The 17,850-nt window shown below is 39.3% G+C and overlaps 1 protein-coding gene across 2 annotated transcripts; it reads left to right on the top strand.

Annotated features, from left to right (window-relative positions):
• The first annotated feature begins 293 nt into the window (after nucleotides 1–293).
• On the top strand, nucleotides 294–17,399 carry si:ch211-195b13.1 (STKc_SGK domain-containing protein). 2 transcript variants are annotated; one of them, XM_059349432.1, is made up of 13 exons: nucleotides 294–543; nucleotides 11,970–12,045; nucleotides 12,806–12,878; nucleotides 12,975–13,012; nucleotides 13,118–13,175; nucleotides 13,277–13,360; nucleotides 13,512–13,643; nucleotides 13,738–13,850; nucleotides 13,989–14,112; nucleotides 14,424–14,519; nucleotides 14,616–14,771; nucleotides 14,882–14,971; nucleotides 15,352–17,399. In XM_059349432.1, exons 1-13 carry the CDS (start codon nucleotides 516–518, stop codon nucleotides 15,514–15,516), a joined length of 1,233 nt encoding a protein of 410 aa, XP_059205415.1. In that variant the 5' UTR covers nucleotides 294–515; the 3' UTR covers nucleotides 15,517–17,399. The 2 variants fall into 2 exon arrangements, with proteins under 2 accessions (XP_059205415.1, XP_059205414.1); XM_059349431.1 differs by lacking the exon at nucleotides 294–543 and adding an exon at nucleotides 11,346–11,572.
• The last annotated feature ends 451 nt before the right edge of the window (nucleotides 17,400–17,850 follow it).

Raw genomic sequence — 17,850 nt, 5'->3', positions numbered from 1 at the left:
CTCCCTGTGTTCCTCAGGTGGTTTCCCGTGTCATGGAAACCGGTCTCCCCTCCGGCGGGACTCCCACGCTCACGGGAGCCGTAACCAGACACCTGCTTTTGTTGTGTTCGAGGCTCTCCAGGTGGATAAAAGAAACAGATGAGGGTGGGGAGGGGTGACGAGGGTGGGGGTGCACAGAGGAGGAGAAGCAGGTGCGTCACAGATCTTTGGTTTCAGCTATTTGGTCTCAGCGCAGGCAGGCAGGGCGACAAGAGGAAGAAACAGCAGAGGGAAGAGGAAAGAGGGAAGTGCAGCGTGGAAAGTTATTTGCCTGCGAATCAAAAGACTTTTTCTGACCACAGCTGCAGTGAGAGCCACTAGAAGAGAGCACGGAGACGAGAGAGGGAGGCACATTTACAGGAGGACCACATCTCTCTCATGCACTCCATCACCTGGACGCTCTGCAGCAGACAGACCGCTCATTCATCGGAGACTCAGCAGCCCTGATAGCAAATATAATCAAACACTTAGAGGACATGAAGACCGGCAAGAAATCCTTCATAGGTAGGCGCTCCTTTAATTCACTGCCTGTGTTGTGAGAGTGTCTGGGGAATAGATGTGCCGCCTCTCAGCAGCACAGCGGAGGAGCACGCACCTTGAAACGTGCAACTTTTCCTCTTTTGTGGTTTAACATTCGTGTCTGGATCAAACAGCTCAATCTGCTTAATATTCGCCCCTTTTTAGCCTTTTGAATCATGTCATTCTTTACGACCCTCTCCTCCTCTGCTTGCTTTGATGTCATTGCCAATGCTTAGATTGCTTTTTTTGGGCTTCACCAACAACTACCTGCCAAATTTAAAAAGGCGTCATCCAGCTCTGCTCGGGTCTGTCCTTGCATTGTCGGGGTTAATTTTGTAATGTACAACGCAGAGACTGTCCCCTCCTCCCTGCAGCAGCCCTGCTCCTCATCTCATTTGTCACCTGAGAGGATAAAAGCTACTTGCCAGGCCTTGACAAAGGATAGGATGATTTAGGCGTTCAGCGATAGTCTAAAAAAAAATGTCCCACGGATACAGATTGCAAGGCAGGACACAGAAAGTACATCAGTTCTTTTCTAATAGCTCTTAAGTAAATTTTAACTCCTCAAACGTCTGTTCGGTAAATATGAACCTACAGCGAGCAGATGGTTAGCTTAGCTTAGTGTAAATACTATAACTCAGAAGTCAACAGCCTAGCAGTGCATGTAACGCTCACCAATTAACAGGTTGCATCTCTTGTGTTTCATGTGTTTTGCTGGTCGCATGGTTACCTCACTGTGACAATGAGACTTGTGCATAACCGCCCTTGAAACCACAACTTCTTGTTTTTAAATATGGAATTTTCTAGATATTCCACTGTACTGTACCTAGGGCTGGGTATCAGATGCCTTTAACCTCATCTTCACTAGAAAAAGAACAACTTTTTAAAATACTTTTTAATGAGAGATTGTTCGGACAACATACAATTGGTTCACAGATTGCCTGCTTTTGATTTCAATACTTGAAATTTTAAGCTCATTTTAATACATTTTTTTAAACTTTAGAATTGAAATTTTGATGCCCCTAATAGCTGGAGAACATTGTGGCATTGGAGGAGACCAAAAACGGAGCTAAACAAGAGTGAACATGGCTCAATGAGACTTGAGAAAGTTACTGTACATAACCACCCATTAAACCACAACTTCTTGTTTTTAAATATGGAATTTTCTAGATATTCCACTGTACTGTATGTTCAGCTGGGTATCAGTACGAGAAACCTTTAACCTCTTCTTTAAACAACTTTTTTAAATACTTTGTAATAAGTCATCGTTTGGACAACATACAGTTAGTTCATAGATTCTGAAAGCTGAAGTAAAACATTCAGATCTTCTATGAATAGATGATAACTGAAATGAAATGTGAAAGTGAAATGAAAAACCTCCACCAGTGGGGACTGTCTGGAATAACACGTCATAGTATCACCTAAAATAATCCAGTCAAGTAGTATCGAAACTTCTCCAGTCATTCGATCCTTTTTGTTATTTGTGTGGTTTTGCTTGCAGCCAATCACTGCAGATGTTCTTTACTTTAATGAGATGTGTGATTGACTCACTACTGCAGCAGCTACAGTCCATAGTCTTTATTATGCATTCAAACAGAAAAGGTTTGAGAGAAAACTACCCACACTGCAATTAAAAAATGTTGAATTGAAGGTCAAATAAATTTGTGATTAAAAAAAAGTAAGAATGCAAATTGAAATCGTAATTAATTAAATATTTACGACTTTATAGTGTAATTAAATAATTAAATATTTTCAACTTTATTCTCGTAATTAAATATTTGACTTTATTCTCGTAATTAATTAAATATTTACGACTATTCTCGTAATTAATTAAATATTTACGACTATTCTCGTAATTAAACATTTGACTTTATTCTCGTAATTAATGAAATATTTTCGACTTTATTCTCGTAATTAATTAAATATTTGACTCTATTCTTGTAATTAATTAAATATTTATGACTATTCTTGTAATAAATTTAATATTTTCGACTTTATTCTCGTAATTAATTAAATATTTCACTTTATTCTCATAATTAAATGTTTACGACTTTATTCTCGTAATTAATTAAATATTTCACTTTATTCTCATAATTAATTAAATGTTTACGACTTTATTCTCGTACTTAATTTAATATTTTCAACCTTATTCTCGTAATAAAAATGTTTTTTTTCTAAATGTGGCCCAAATACTCCGTTGTACTAACTTAGTGCATGATGAATGAAGTATGAGAAAGGTATTAAATGCAGTACTATATTTGTATTGGTATCACTTTAAGGGTACTGGTATTTTTAATACATATTTTAAACCATACCCGGATCTTACTGTAGGTTTAAGTTTTTTATGCTAAGCTATGCTAACCAGCTGCTGTACAGACATTATAATGGTACTGATCTTCTCGTCTCACTCTCAAAAGTGAACAAGCATATTTCCCAAAATGTCAAGCTGTTCCTTTAAGGCTACACCAAGCCTGAACTGCCTCCCTTATATGTTAAAGAGCGTCAGCCGAGGACTGATGTACATATTTGGCCTCCTCTCTGCAGCCTCACAAAGCCAGCACATAAACTGAACTTCTCTCATTGTGGTCTGGGAAAGCTCAGCAGGTATTTGTTTGGATTAGGGGCATCATGAGTGGGCGTAGATCTAAATGACTTTGCAGCTGATTGGATCAGACTTTAACCAACTGATGCAGATTACTGAAAACTGCTCTCCCTTAATATTCTCCTGCACCTGACTGCATAAATACTAAAATATCTACAAATAAAAAGTGGGACAAACATGCCTCATTTTCAATCATCTGCATCTTGTTTTAGTCTTCGTCTTGACAACATGTGAGGGGAACCAAGTTCATCTTCGTCATACAATGCTGCTTGTTGTCATCATCTACATCATTTCACGCTCCACATTAATTGGTTTGGTTTCCATCTGCCGCGCTTAATTGATTCTCAGCGGATGTTTTATCGCACAGCGATAACTGACTGAATGAGGTTCACGCTGGATTTGCGAGGCTATCAACAGGCAGACCACAAACTTGATCAAATTAATAACTTGTGCAAGTGTGTTTGCTTTATTTAGGCTCGACTGTGAACATCTATGGGGGAAATTTTAAACGAGAATGACGACACGATACGATTTTATCTCGATACTTGAGTCACGATACGATATTATTGCGATTTTAAGCATTTTGCAAAATGGTCAGTATTGCGATACAATACAGGTGCATCTCAATAAGTTAGAATATCATAGAAAAGTTTATTTATGTCAGTAATTCAATTCAAAAAGTGGAAAAAACACATTATGTGGATCCATTACACACAGAATGAAACATTTCACGTCTGAATTTATTCAATTTCTTCTAGTTATAATGATTATGGCTTACATTTAATGAAGACCTAAAATTTAGTGTCTTAAGCAGAAAACCAATTTTAAAAAAGTATGTTTAATAAGAAAAAGTTTGGCCTCTGAAAAGTATGTCCATCTATATGCACTCAGTACTTGGTTGGAGCTATTTGACTTGAACTACTAGAAATGGACTTTTCCATCATATTCTAATTTATTGAGATGCACCTCTGTATTGCAATTTAACTGTTTAACTGCGATACAAAATTAAATTCAATCAAGAATTGTTTTGTCAAATAAAACAAAATTCTCAGTCTATTCATCTCACTTCAGTCTTTTTATTTCTCTACAATGAGAGTCAAACCCACAGACGGACCAACAAAGTATTCAGTCAAACTGAACTGAACTGTATGCAAACATGTATGGACGACAACAACTGCAGCACTTTATCAAACTTTCCTCAACTTTAAGCTTCACTGCTCTGACTTTTTTTGAATGAAACATAAAAAAAGTCTAACTTTGCAGCATTATTTCGAGACACGATCTCCTGACGCACATGATGCCTATAGCTTCCTTAGATCTAGTTCATATGATACCAGTATCTTCAGTATATTCTTTGAAGTGAGCCCGCTATGGCCGCTGGGAAAAAACTAAAACTGTGAAAATACTACCGGCCCACCAACCGTTGGGTCTTGTAGGCCATGAATCGATACAGAGAATAATCCTTTATTTCAGACCCATATCCCAACATACAGCAAAAGAACAAACAGACAAACAACACAGAATTTAAAAAAAATACAAGGTTTTCCATGAATTTCAATGTCTAGCATACAGACATGTTCGCCAGTGGTTCCAAAGTCTGGTACATTATATTATATAATATTGCCACGCAAAATATCTCTATATAATATACCTCTAATGCTCGCTGCATTAGACCCACATTTTGAGCCACTTGTTGCTTTTTTATTATCACACTGCAGGAAACAGGAACTGCGTTCAATAACAGAAGTCACCACATGACGTTGGTGAATAAGAGTTTGGTGCCCTGAATGAAAATGACTTCTCTGTCTTTGTTTATCTGCTTCCTTTTTACTGGTCTGTTTCAGTTGTGGTTATAACCATGAAACTTGCAAGTCACATACAGCAGCACAGCAGTGACGTCTAGCAGAGCAGAATTATGCTGTTAGACTGGAGGTAATACCAGACTGCAGCTCATCTTCATGATAGTAATTAGAGCAGTAACAGCAGTCACATTAGAGTAATTAATCGAGGCTTTGCAGTTAGAAATAGGCGCGATCATCCCACTTTCTTGGCAGCGAATGAAAGTAAAGCTTCATTTGTAATAATTTGGCAGCAGTGTGTGCGTCTGAGTCATCACATAAAAGAGCAAACATTTCTTTTCTCTCTCCGTTTTATCTGATGGAGCAGGCGTATGAGCAGCCATTTAATCCCCCATGGAGAATGGAGGAATAAAAAGATAACACACATCTCATCTCCTGCCTGGGAATTCAGCAGGGAAACAAACATGGCGTAGTTATAAACGCCGGCCTCACGAGCCAAAAATCTGCTCCCACTTGCTGGGGCTGAGAGGCTGCAGTGCGACGCTGCTGAACCGGACCGCCACCTCCAGTCTGCGTCTCTGCAGCTCTCTCTGTGCGAGTAATGCAAAGTGCCAAGAGTGAGAACGATGCAGGCTGCAAACAGAGAACAGGAAGTGGTGAGAGATGAGATTTGAGCAGAGATCTGTTCCCCTGTGAGAGCCGAGGCTGATGGAGTTTGAATGACTGCGTGGGTGTGAAACACACGAGGCCGTGATCGCTCCTCGGAGCCGGTCAACAAGAGCGTAATTACAGATTCTCCGTCCTCATTAGCCGACAGCCTCCCTGCCGGCCCTGCAGTCGGTCGCTGAGGATCTGTATGACTCACTCCTCCACCTCCTGCTGCCTCCCACCACCATCACCAGAGGCACGGCAGGTAGAAGTGTAGCTTCTCATGATATAAACAAGTCAAGTAGAGCAGCAACGATTAGTCGACTGATCAACCAATCGTGCAAAATGGCAGAACATGCTATTTTCAGCCTCTCAAAAATGGAGATTTCCTGCTCTTTTTCTGTTTGATATCATATCAAACTTAATATCTTTGGGGTTTGGACTGGCAAAACCAACCATTTAAAGCCTTTGAGAAACTGGGATGGATTATTTTCACTATTTCCTGTGCCTGGTAGGCCCATTCAGTAATCCATCCATGGCTTAGCTTTGCTCAGTTCTTGGGTGCCCATAATAATACATTTAAAAAAGTTCGCTCTGAGAAACAGTAACAGTAAAATTCTTCAAAAGTAAGTTGTTAAAGTAATTTTTAATGCAAAATTGCCAGAAAATGCTATTTTCAGCCTCTCACAAATAAAATTTCCTGGTTTTCTCAGTTTTATATCAAATTGAACTTAATATATTAGGGTCTGACAAAACAAACCATTTAAAGACTTTAGGGAAGTGGAGTGGACATTTATACAACAAACGATTGTTCCAACAATCAAGAAAATAATCGGCAGACCAATTGAAAATAAAAAATAATTGCTATAGAGATAAGCACCAGATTTTCTATCAGATCCGCAAAACTTGAGTTCACAATTCAATTCAGTTTTGGGTTGTTTTTTTCCACCAATCCTGCTTTTGATTTAAATACTTGAAATGTAAGCTCATTTTGATATTTTTTTATTTAGAATTTAAACTGTGATGCTCCTAATAGCTGTTGAACATAGTGGAGCTTTTAGCAGCTAAAAAGACAGATATTTCCCTCCAGAGCTGGAGGAGACCAAAAACGGAGCTAAAACAGAGTGAATATACAGAAATACGTCTCCAAATGAAGGATAATGTGGCTCTGTAACAGCTGGGTGTGCAGCTGTTTGTTTACAAATTAAAAGGTGATGATGGTGACGTCAATATTGCACTCACAACTTGTAAAGGATGGCCCCACATGACAGAAAATAATTGAATTTTGCAAAAAACTTTAAGAGCAGAGATAATTGCTGTTAAACAACCTTCTCTGGTTTTCGAAGATTGTCAGGTATTTATTTATTCCAAAAAATAACATGTAACATGAGAGACTCAAGCTGCGTTCGATATCTGATGCAACTCACGCACCAACCTGCAGCCGCAGACGCAGCCTGTAATCATGTGGCACAAGAGGTATCACACTGAGGCGGGTGGGAGTTGTGATCGATGGCACCCCGTGAGGCCTGGAAAGGCTTTTACCGGACCTGTTGGCAGGTGACTCACACGACTGCTTGTCAGCGAGCACAAGTGCCTCCTGTCTGCTCAGCATCAATCACACGGTTGGACAGAGCGACGGAAAGCGTGGCAGCTTTTGTGAAGGTGCTAAATAAAACCTGATTAATCTGGCACTGACATTCATAGAGAAACTGAAAGAGAACTCTAATACGGGTTTAGTGTATATGTAGCGTTCTGAAACCTTCTACAGGACAGATAATCTTTCTTTATCATAACAGGAAAGACGAATCAGACACTTGACTCATAAAAACATAATTTAGAAAAAGGGGAAATGCGGTTTCAGCCAGCTGAGTTTGGCTCTACAGCACCTGATTTTCTGTTCCATCACAACAGAAACTATGCAAATTTCAACGCAGAAGTGGCAGCAGCAGAGTGATGCTGTTGGAGGGAACCGCCCGAGTGATGTCCGTCCTTCCACGTGTCACTAGAGACGACAACATGATACACTTGAATAATTCAGAGAAAGCCTACATGACGTGAAGAAAAGGCCTCGCACAAAGCCTGATGAGAGGTGTCGCTGTCATGCAAGCGGATCCAGGGTGTTTCTGTGTGTAAACAGAGCCGAAGCGGAGCTGCGAGTGTTTGCTCAGGTAGCCTTCAGGACATGATACACTGCAGCTAGTTTCTATTTGGGCCAAAGATAAGGCACTTCCTCTTTCCCTAATTCAAGAACAACCGGTCCTGTGATGTCTCACTTCCCTTAAATTATGTAGGGCTGTCACATGTCAAGCTGGGGATAAAGTCCAGGGGTTCCCCTCTGACAGATGAAGGAGTCTCTGAGGACTGGAGCAGATGTTTAAAAGAACAGTGATGGAAAAAGTGCTCAGGTCTTTTAGTTATGTAAAAGTAGTCGAACTGCAGCAGGAGATTCGATTACAATCCGTCATTTTCTTCCAAAAGGGTCTCTCGATTAAAACATTACCCAAAAGATGGAGCAATTCTGGCTCTGCAGTTTCTCCCTGTTAGGATTCCTTCAGAGTTCATCGTTCTGGAGGTTTTTACCCCTAGCAGAATAATCGACATACGTCTCCTACTCTCCAAAACAAAAAGACCCACTGATTAAAACTGATAAAAACACAGAATAAAGTGGTTTCACTCTCAAAATCAGTGTTTCTCATATGATGTTTGGTAGACAAGGGACATCCCAGTGGGACTGCCCCTAATGTTTCCTCTGCTTGTTTCTCTGACAACTAAAGATCCAGACATCTGATGACTAAAATCATTCATCTATATGGTTAAAAATCATAAAAATGCACCTTAAAACTGGATAAAAAATCAGTTGGAACACTGTTGAAAACATTTGTGAGGAAGTAAACAACTCAGCAAGTTATATAACATAGGTCTAGTCGTTTTTTTATGCATTTTTATAAAATAAAACGTTATACTATTTTACATTTTAGTCAATTTCCAAGCAAAAATGCCAAATATTTGTTAGTCCCAGCTTCCGAAGAGTGAGGATTTTAAAGTTTTCTTTGTCATATTTGATAATAAACTGAGTATCTTTGGGTTTTAGACTGTTGGGCAGACAAACATGAAATTTTAAGACGCCCACATTTGTAACATTTTACTTTTGGCATAAGGATTAGATAATATCTTGGAAAAAGTGGCCATGGTGATCAAAATATCAAATATAAGCAACAAAATTTCTAATTTCTAATTTTGTAGTATGTTATACTGTGTTTATAGTTTTTGGTAGTTGCACTTAGTAGCATATTTTATAGGGCATCATAGTAATATTTGTATTCTATAGATATTCTAGGAGGTACATATCATATGTATAGAGTATAAGGTTTTTTATTGTGTTCTGCAATGAGCTATTTCGATTTATTTCATTTGTTGTGTTTATTTTCAATTGATATACATTTCTCATCTGTAATTTCTGATACGTATATACACTGTGTACTCACTGCTCCATCTACACATCTATCTAAATCCTCATGGTTGAGAAGCTGGAAACAAAATTCTTGACATTTTTGATACCTTTAATTGAAAAATTACTAAAATTATGAATGAATCATCAAAATAGTTTGAATCTTCCAATTCTATTAACAATGGCTCATATTTTGTGACTAAAATATGAATCTCTTTATCTGCAAAGTAACTAAAGCTGTCAAATAATTGAATAAATATATATTTTTAAAGTACTGTTCAGTATTTCCCCCTGATATCCAGTGGAGTAAAAGTGGATAAAACACTATGATAAGAAATCATCAAAAGCCTTGATTGCTCTGCGTGTGATCAAACGTCACTTTAATCCTCAGACAGTAAATAACGTCAGCTTTGAAAACTCAACTGGGACATTTGCTGTGCAGCTCGCTCTCCTCCCCAGGCGGTATAGCTCTGCATTATGGCACAGTTATGTAACTTAGAGGGTTAGTGGACCACATCTCTGACAGCTGGACCGATCACTGCTCCGGCTTAGACGAGCATGATGATAGTGTGATTTCTGTGAATTTATATAATGCTGCCGTGTCAAGTCACCTTCATAACCGTGACCTCATAAGCTACTGAAATCCACTAATTATTATATTGAGAATGCAAAGCACATGGAGATTTGTGGAAATTGCACGGATTTAAATAAGCAGATCGTCTGTGCAGCACTGTTATTTCTATCATTTATTGCATTGAATCTATTTCATCTTCTTTCTTGGCGTCATGGTTTGGAAACCTCCTTTTCTTTAAAGAACAGATTGCTAGATGATCTGGAAGGCTCGTTGATGACTCACAGCTGAACCTAGTGTCTCTTTACACCAGACAGTTGCAGCGAATATCCTTCTCGATTTTAATTGAGGATTCCCTCTGCACAGTGATATTCAGCTTCTTCCTTCTGCACGGAGGTTTATAGTCCCAGCAGCTTTGTTCCAGCAGATAAACAAGTCATTACAATATTGCACGGAGACTCATTTTCTTTTATCATCTCAGTCTATCGTCTGTGTTGTCTGGATGCCTCATTTCACTGCAAACCAAATTTACCGGGTACAAATATAAGTAACTTAACCCAACAATCCATTTTGTAGTCTGTATGTGATGTCTAGGTCAGAAACTGCAGCTGTTGCAGACAGAAGCACAAATGCAGCAGTCGTGACACACATTTTCTTTTTACATCCTTTCAAAATAAAAGGACTGCAGGCAGCAGCCAAGTACAGCACATTTGGGGGTCTGCATGCAATCACAATACCAGAAAAGCTCTGCGGCTGCAACTGTTTTCAGGGTAGATTAATGTAATTCTTATTTTCTAGATAAACTGTTTAATGTTTGGTCTATAAAATGTCAGAAATATCCTTAAATGTCTCTGTTTTGTCAGTCTGAAACCCAATAATAACCTGTTACCTTTTTACTTTTGTCGGCTGCATTAACACTCCAAATATAATAAAAGTGGTGTTAATTAACAAAACGTGTTTGTCACAGAGCTTATTTTCTGCAATGATGGACAAATTCCATAGGCAAATTCTCAATAGACCCCATGGAGATGCCAACTTCTATGTTGGCCTACAAAAATACGTAATTTTATTTGCTCTCTATGCAGCAGAGGTGTTGGGGCTTTTGTATGTTTTTGCCCAAGGGCCCATTGTCTCATAATTCCACCCATGATGTAAGCAAGTAAACCTTTTATCACGCATCTTATAGCCTGTAGCCTTTGTGAAGTACCAGGTTCAGAAGCTGCAGCTGTTGCAGGCAGACCTGAAATACAGCAATGGTGACATACATTTTCTGCACATCCTTTCAAAATAAAACGACAGCAGGGAACAGCCTGTACTTTTTTTGAGGGGTCTGCATATAAGTCACGAGAAGAAACAAGAAAAAAAAAAAAAAGAATATGAGCTCTTGTTCGTGACTGCACTTGCACTCCCACTCTCTTAATTTACTTGGCTTTAAACCCTTTTGCATGCAGTCAGTTGGAGGTTTCCATTGAGAGAAAATGATGAAGAGGAGGTGTTGTGTGGGAGGGCTTCCTCTCACCGCCTCCTCCTCCTCCTCTGCGGTGAGCTCCCCCGTCATCGTCCTTCTGCAGCCAGAAGAATATGGGCTGCAGCGGAATCCCGTGACGTCACGCGGTTGCCGTGGCAACGCGGATGACGACTAAAAATGGGCGTCGCCTAAAAAAAACGCACCACGTGCTCCGTATATATAAACTGGCTGGTTCGCGCAGTGGGCAGCGGCAGTTTAGAGCGGAGCGCGGACGGTTGATTCTCTGTTGGAGGTTCAGTTTTTAACGGTCGTGACACGGTGATAAGTGACGGTTAAACGGACCGTTACTGGGACTATTTATTGAATTGTTTGCTTTCTTCTTGTTGGATATTTGTTTACCGATAAACAATGGAGGTGACACAAGCTGGATGTGATCTAACTTACTGCAAAATGAGGGGGATTGTCGCCGTGCTTACCGGTGAGCGCCGAAATCATAATTCATAACCGTCACTAATGTTGTAATTAGTTTGTATTTATTTATATGTGATAAACTGCATTTGTTTTACTTTTAGAAGGATTTTGCAGCAATGTGGGTTTTTTTAAATATGCCTTAAAATCTCAAAATTGGTGTTGTAATGAGAACCTAGGATGGAAAATGCTTTGTTGGCAGCCACTGTTGGTATTTGAATGAGTGACCCAAGTGGTTGCATAACCTATAAGCCCGCAGCATTAGAGGTCCATGCTAAACACGCAAACCCACCCTATAAACAGGATATTTGGAGCAAGGGATTATAGATATTTTCTTCTCTAATGAGGGACATAAATCTTTTGCATCATGTGTGGTGACATTATTTCCATTCTGCCTTCCCTTGCAGCTTTCATCAAGGAGAGGAAAATGGGGTTGAATGACTTCATCCAGAAGCTGGTGTCTACCCCACATATCTGCCAACAGTGAGTATTTATATTCAAATTCCACATGGGGAGGAAATGTGTTAAATGTGGTTGGACAATTGAGGCGCAATGAGCATCTTGGGGGTGATTAGTCAGTTCCTGAGACTAGTATGTATTCCTGATCACAACCCTATTCATGATCAGCGTGCAATCCAATCAGCCACCTGAGTTTGGCAGGACATTCTGTGAACAGCATAATCTGGATCCAAGAAGCCAGGTGCAAGAATAGTCCCTTTCATGACGAGCCTTGTTAACAACCTCTCCACTGCCTAATCACCTTTCCAGCAAATCCCCTCTGTCCCGAGACAAGGATAAACCGGTAATTCAGTTATTACATGATACATGGCTCGCCCCATCACAGCGTCCTGAATTACCAGGTCAGGAGCTGGAGCTGAGGGAGGGAAAAGAAAAAAACCTTTGCATGCAGCATCTGTCCCCTTCAGGTGCTCCGGAAGGGAAGGGTGTCTGATCTGGACTGCAGTCCTGCAGAGCCGTCCGCTGAGCCCTCTTGTCATGGGTCAGCGGCTTAAGCTTTTTCTCAGACAGGTTAGGCTGTAACAGGTTGATGACTGCCCTAAAGATGACCTGTCTGGATGTTCAGACGGTCATTTACACCCCAGCAGGGAGCATTCATTCAGCTTTTCAGTCACACTAACTGCTTTAGATCCTGTGAATCTACTGTGGAACACAATTAAAATGCATCATTCATCTAAAAAGTGTCAAAAATAATTTAATAACCATCTCAATCTTTTTTTTGTAGTGTTGAAGTGAACAACTTCCTGAAGATTGACGAGAATCAAAACGAGGATAATGATGAACTTCCTGATAGTCCGGTAAGAATTAACTCTTCACTGACTCTCATTTTACTAATTGTCTTTCCAAAATATGGCAATGTATTTATACATTTCCCCCCATTTTATATTTTTCAGTGCCTACATTCACGGACTTCACTAGCCGAGGAGACTCAGTAAGTACAAGCTCATAAAATCTCTTTTAAATTTGCAAAATTGTGTAAAATATGTACATATGTGTCAACAAAAATACTAATCATCTGTTTGTTTCTCTTCATTAGGATCAAACCCTGTGATTTTGACTACCTCAGAATCATCGGCAAAGGCAGCTTTGGCAAGGTAAGTCTACACAGCTCATATTTTATGTAAATAAATTCTCTTATTTGCTCATCTGCCGCCGCTGCAACACAAACGCTGATGAAATGTTTGTTTTATAACAGGTTCTGCTGGCTCGACACAAGGAGTCTACCAAATATTATGCTGTCAAAGTACTTCAGAAGAAAATCATCATGAAGAAGAAAGAGGTATGTTGTTATATAATATCATGAACTACAAGTAGAACCCCAGAAATCAAAATAATCACCTCCATATAAACCCTTAATCCATGTCCCTTCGGTTTCATAATGTAAAATTGTGATGACTTAAGCATTAAATAAACTTTTATATTCCTTCCAGCAAAAGCACATCATGGCTGAGCGCAGCGTGCTGATGAAGAACATCAAGCATCCCTTCCTGGTGGGGCTGCACTACTCCTTCCAGACTACTGACAAGCTCTACTTTGTACTCGACTACGTCAACGGTGGAGAGGTGAGTCAAAACCTCAAAACACACAGAAATTAGGTCAGAATATCAAAGTATTTTTGTCATGATGTTGACAGCTGTTTGCCTTTTTTCTCTGCAGCTGTTCTATCATCTCCAGAGGGAGAGGATCTTCCTGGAGCCCAGAGCGAGGTTTTACGCTGCTGAAATTGCAAGTGCACTTGGCTACCTCCACTCCCTGCACATTGTGTACAGGTAATGAGCGATCCTACTGCGCCCCCTAGTGGGCATTTGTGAACATGATCTGAACTGAACTGAACTTAAGGATGATGTTTATAGGAGTGCCTATAGGCCATTTTTTTTAAAGATCTTTTCTTTTTTTCTTCTTTACAGAGACCTGAAGCCTGAAAACATCCTGTTAGACTCACAGGGCCATATTGTCCTCACAGACTTTGGCCTTTGCAAAGAAGGAGTTGAGGCCAACGGTACAACAACAACCTTCTGTGGGACGCCAGAGGTACAAAACTAATCTCCAGACATTTACACTTCTTTATCAGTGGTGGAATACAATATTCAAATTTGAAGTACTTGTAGTTTGGTTTTCATGCCACTTTATGCGTCTACTCCACTACATTTTAGACAGACACCTATTATTTTTTGCATGTGATAGATATGATGCAGCATTTTCGCAGTGAGGAATTAATACTTTTACTTAAGCAAAGGATCTGAATACTTATTCCACCACTGATCCTTATTATCAATACAAAACTCTTGGACAAATGATATTAGTCAGACGTGGGTTGACTCTTTCTTGTTTTTTCCTCTCAGTACTTGGCTCCTGAGGTTCTTCAGAAACAGGCGTATGACCGCACAGTGGACTGGTGGTGTCTTGGATCGGTGCTCTACGAGATGCTTTATGGACTTGTAAGTTAAATCTGTGACTTAACGCCTCTTTATGCAGCTCTGACTACCACTCGTTTACATGTTAAATAAACTTAATTTGCTGTTTTTGCTTTACAGCCCCCGTTCTACAGTCGCAACACAGCTGAGATGTACAACAACATCCTGCACAAGTCTCCTGTGCTGAAGCCCAACGTGTCAAACGCAGGCAGGGAACTGCTCGAGGGGCTCCTGCAGAAGGACCGCACCAAGAGGCTGGGAGTGAAAGACGACTTTGTAAGTGCACACAACTGATCTTGAAGCACACTTAGCATTTAGACCCGTAACAGATACGTGAAGTTTGTTTGCTGTCAGCCTGTTGACCTTGATTTTCTTTTCCCCTCCAGCTTGAACTGAAGTACCATTCCTTCTTCTCGCCAATAAACTGGGAGGACCTGATGGCCAAGAAGATCACGCCTCCATTCATCCCCTCAGTGGTGAGTTCAAGCTAGTGCCGCAACTTGTTTTTCCAGTATCTGTTTAATTTGTCTATATAATGCCAAAAAATCATGAAATGGTTTGAAAGTAGTTAAACTATAAATTATTCTTAAGATCTTAAGATTAGTCGATTATACTAGTTTTCCAAAGCCCACTGTGATGTCTTGTTTAGACTGACCAACAGTCCAAAACCCAACAATATGTATAGTATCATAGGAGACCAGGAAAACTAGAAAATGTGCACATATGAGAAGCTATAAAGAGTGAATTATTGCCTCTGGCAGTAGTGTAAAGCATAGCAGTAAGCATCTATTAGTATCTTGACTTTTCTCCTGAGATTACATGTCTAATTCATGTCCTCCCTGATTTGTTTTCACAGACTGGTCCCACAGACCTCCGACACTTTGACCCCGAGTTCACCCACCTGCCCGTGTCCTCCTCTCTGTGCAACGACACCATGACTGTGACCAGCAGCGTCAAGGAAGCAGCCGGAGCATTTCCAGGCTTCTCTTACGGTCCACCTGCAGATCACTCCTTCATGTGAATAGCAACATCTCCTCCCTTCTGTCCTGGGAACTCACAAGAAAACAGGACACACGCTCTGGATTAAGAGTCTTATTTTGACAGAGGGACCACATCGGAGCAGCCTGTCATGGGGGGACATTGCAGAGCCAGATAAAAAGGATCTAACTGACAAAATTGGACATGAACACCAGAGGGCGGCGGGCAGATCTCGAGGGATCTTGTGCATGAAAAGTGTACAGATGGGGGGCTCTCATGTTACAATACCACTGGCCCTAATCTTCTGCCTCAACCATCTAAAACTATAATACATGTGTGCCAAGTCTGGATGCACCCGGGGGTCATAAAACATCACTCACACAGCGACTGGTGAAGTGACATGAGGAGAAGTGCCTGAGGTTCAAAAGGCAGTTTGGACGGCGGCTGCAGCGTTTGGCAGGAGCCTGTTTTATCAACAAAAAGAGACATACAACCGTTTCACTTGTTTTGGACTTTTGACCAGGGCGCTAGCCGTTAAGGTTGATGCCTTCATTACACGTCTGCATATTTTAAAGCTGTTTTTATTTTAAAGTTCATTGTTATTTTCATGTAAATGCTCAATTGCACTTGAGGAAACAAGGGTCAAGAAAAGTGAAATGTTCTGCTTTAAGCATCAGCAAATTTGGGTTTCGACAGCTTCATATCTTCACACCTTTTATTTCATATCTCTGCTTTGGACAAAGAAATAATGGCATTTCAGTAGTCTACACTAATAGTGATACTTGGACCAAACAGTTAACTATGGTATGCTTTAACACTTTCTTTTTGACCAGTTTGTCCTCAAAAACTGGAGATCAAACTTTTATTGTACTGTGTAGAAGAAAAAAAAGTTACATATTTTATTGCAAAACCAAAAGGTTTTCAGTTTTTCATTAACTGCAAACATTCACTCTTTACTTTTAGAAAAAAATCTGCATATATTATAAATGTCTCATAGTCTATAAATATATTTATATATATATGAATAGATGAAATGAAAAATATATTTCCTGTATGGCGATCTATATTATTTTCGGTTTTTCCAACTCCTATTCATTTTCAACCTGTGACTGTGTTCATCTATATCTGCTGTTTATAAAAGCTCTAATTGATCAGGAGAGTGCGAGTTCAACCAGCAATAACAGGCCCACATCAATGATAGCACACACTGTATATCTAACTCCTTTTAAATTTAAGTGATTGCTGTTTTATTGCAAACACTCCAGACGGACTACAGAATCTGTGATTACAAATGTCTTTTGTATTTATGCATCATGTAGAGAACTGTGAATGTCTTGTGCCTGTCCAAGGCGGCCTGATCCATATTTACTGTATGTACATATCTCTTTTCCCGAAACCTCTGAGTCCCTTTTCTAGAAAATAATCTGTAAAAAAAAAAAAAAGCTTCATTAACTTGAAGAAAGAACCACCAGGTGGAGCAGACTCTGGCTTTTCACTAACAGTGTTTAGCCACCGGCTGCTCCATAACATGGTTCTGGAAAGTGCAATAAAATATTGCTAAAATTCAAAAAGATTAATTATCATTTTATCTAAGTGTAATTTATAATTTATGATCTGATATTCATAGTTATTAAGAGCAGATCTTCACTGAAACAGAGATTGTTCATGACTTTGATTTGATTTGAGTCTCCACATTTTAGTCATTTGCATACAAAGAGTGGATTTTCAAGCCTGCTGAAAATAAAAAAGAAGGCAACACACAGTTCTAGATAATTTTCTTCCATATTTGGAAGCATTACTTTTTTGTTTTGTATTTTTTAATGTATATTTATTTTCATGCCACTGCTACTGTATAAAAGATAATTTACATGATCAAATGAAATATTGAATTGTGTAATCTGTGTCAGAAGAAATGGCGAATAAATTCTCTAAATTCAAGGAGAGTGTGCTGTTTTTCTTTGTAAATGCTCATGATGCTACTTTTACACACTTCAGTTCACTTTATTCACAAAAAGCCAGTTAAAAAACAAGTACAAGCAAGTTGAAACTTGAGAATAGGGGCCCAAACACAATGCATATTATATTGATATTATTTAAAATATATGCATACAATTCATTCTCTAAACTATTTAGTTGTCCCAATACATTTATTCCACCAATCTAAGCTTGGGTAAAATAAGTAAAATACAGTAAATAGAAACATATGGCAACAGGAAATAAGAGTACCATTTAAATGGAATTCAGAACAGTGTATACAATGTTTTGCATGGTAATACATTGTAGTAGGACAATTTAGAAAACCTATTTTTCTTAAAGAAATAATCTGCAGAATATTGATTAATTGCTTTGTCTATAAAATGAAAAAAAAAGTAAATCA

This window comes from Centropristis striata, chromosome 14, assembly GCF_030273125.1.
Source record: "Centropristis striata isolate RG_2023a ecotype Rhode Island chromosome 14, C.striata_1.0, whole genome shotgun sequence".
Lineage (NCBI taxonomy): Eukaryota > Metazoa > Chordata > Actinopteri > Perciformes > Serranidae > Centropristis > Centropristis striata.
This window is presented reverse-complemented; position numbering and strand designations above follow the sequence as displayed.

What these genes read in the sequence shown, in the direction of transcription:
- si:ch211-195b13.1 (XM_059349431.1), top strand. Translation starts at nt 11,503, where the DNA reads ATGGAGGTGACACAAGCTGGATGTGATCTAACTTACTGCAAAATGAGG. An exon ending in TCACTAGCCGAGGAGACTCA is followed by an intron (nt 13,013 to 13,117) that starts GTAAGTACAAGC and finishes TCTCTTCATTAG; the next exon opens with GATCAAACCCTGTGATTTTG. An exon ending in TGGGAGTGAAAGACGACTTT is followed by an intron (nt 14,772 to 14,881) that starts GTAAGTGCACAC and finishes TTTCCCCTCCAG; the next exon opens with CTTGAACTGAAGTACCATTC.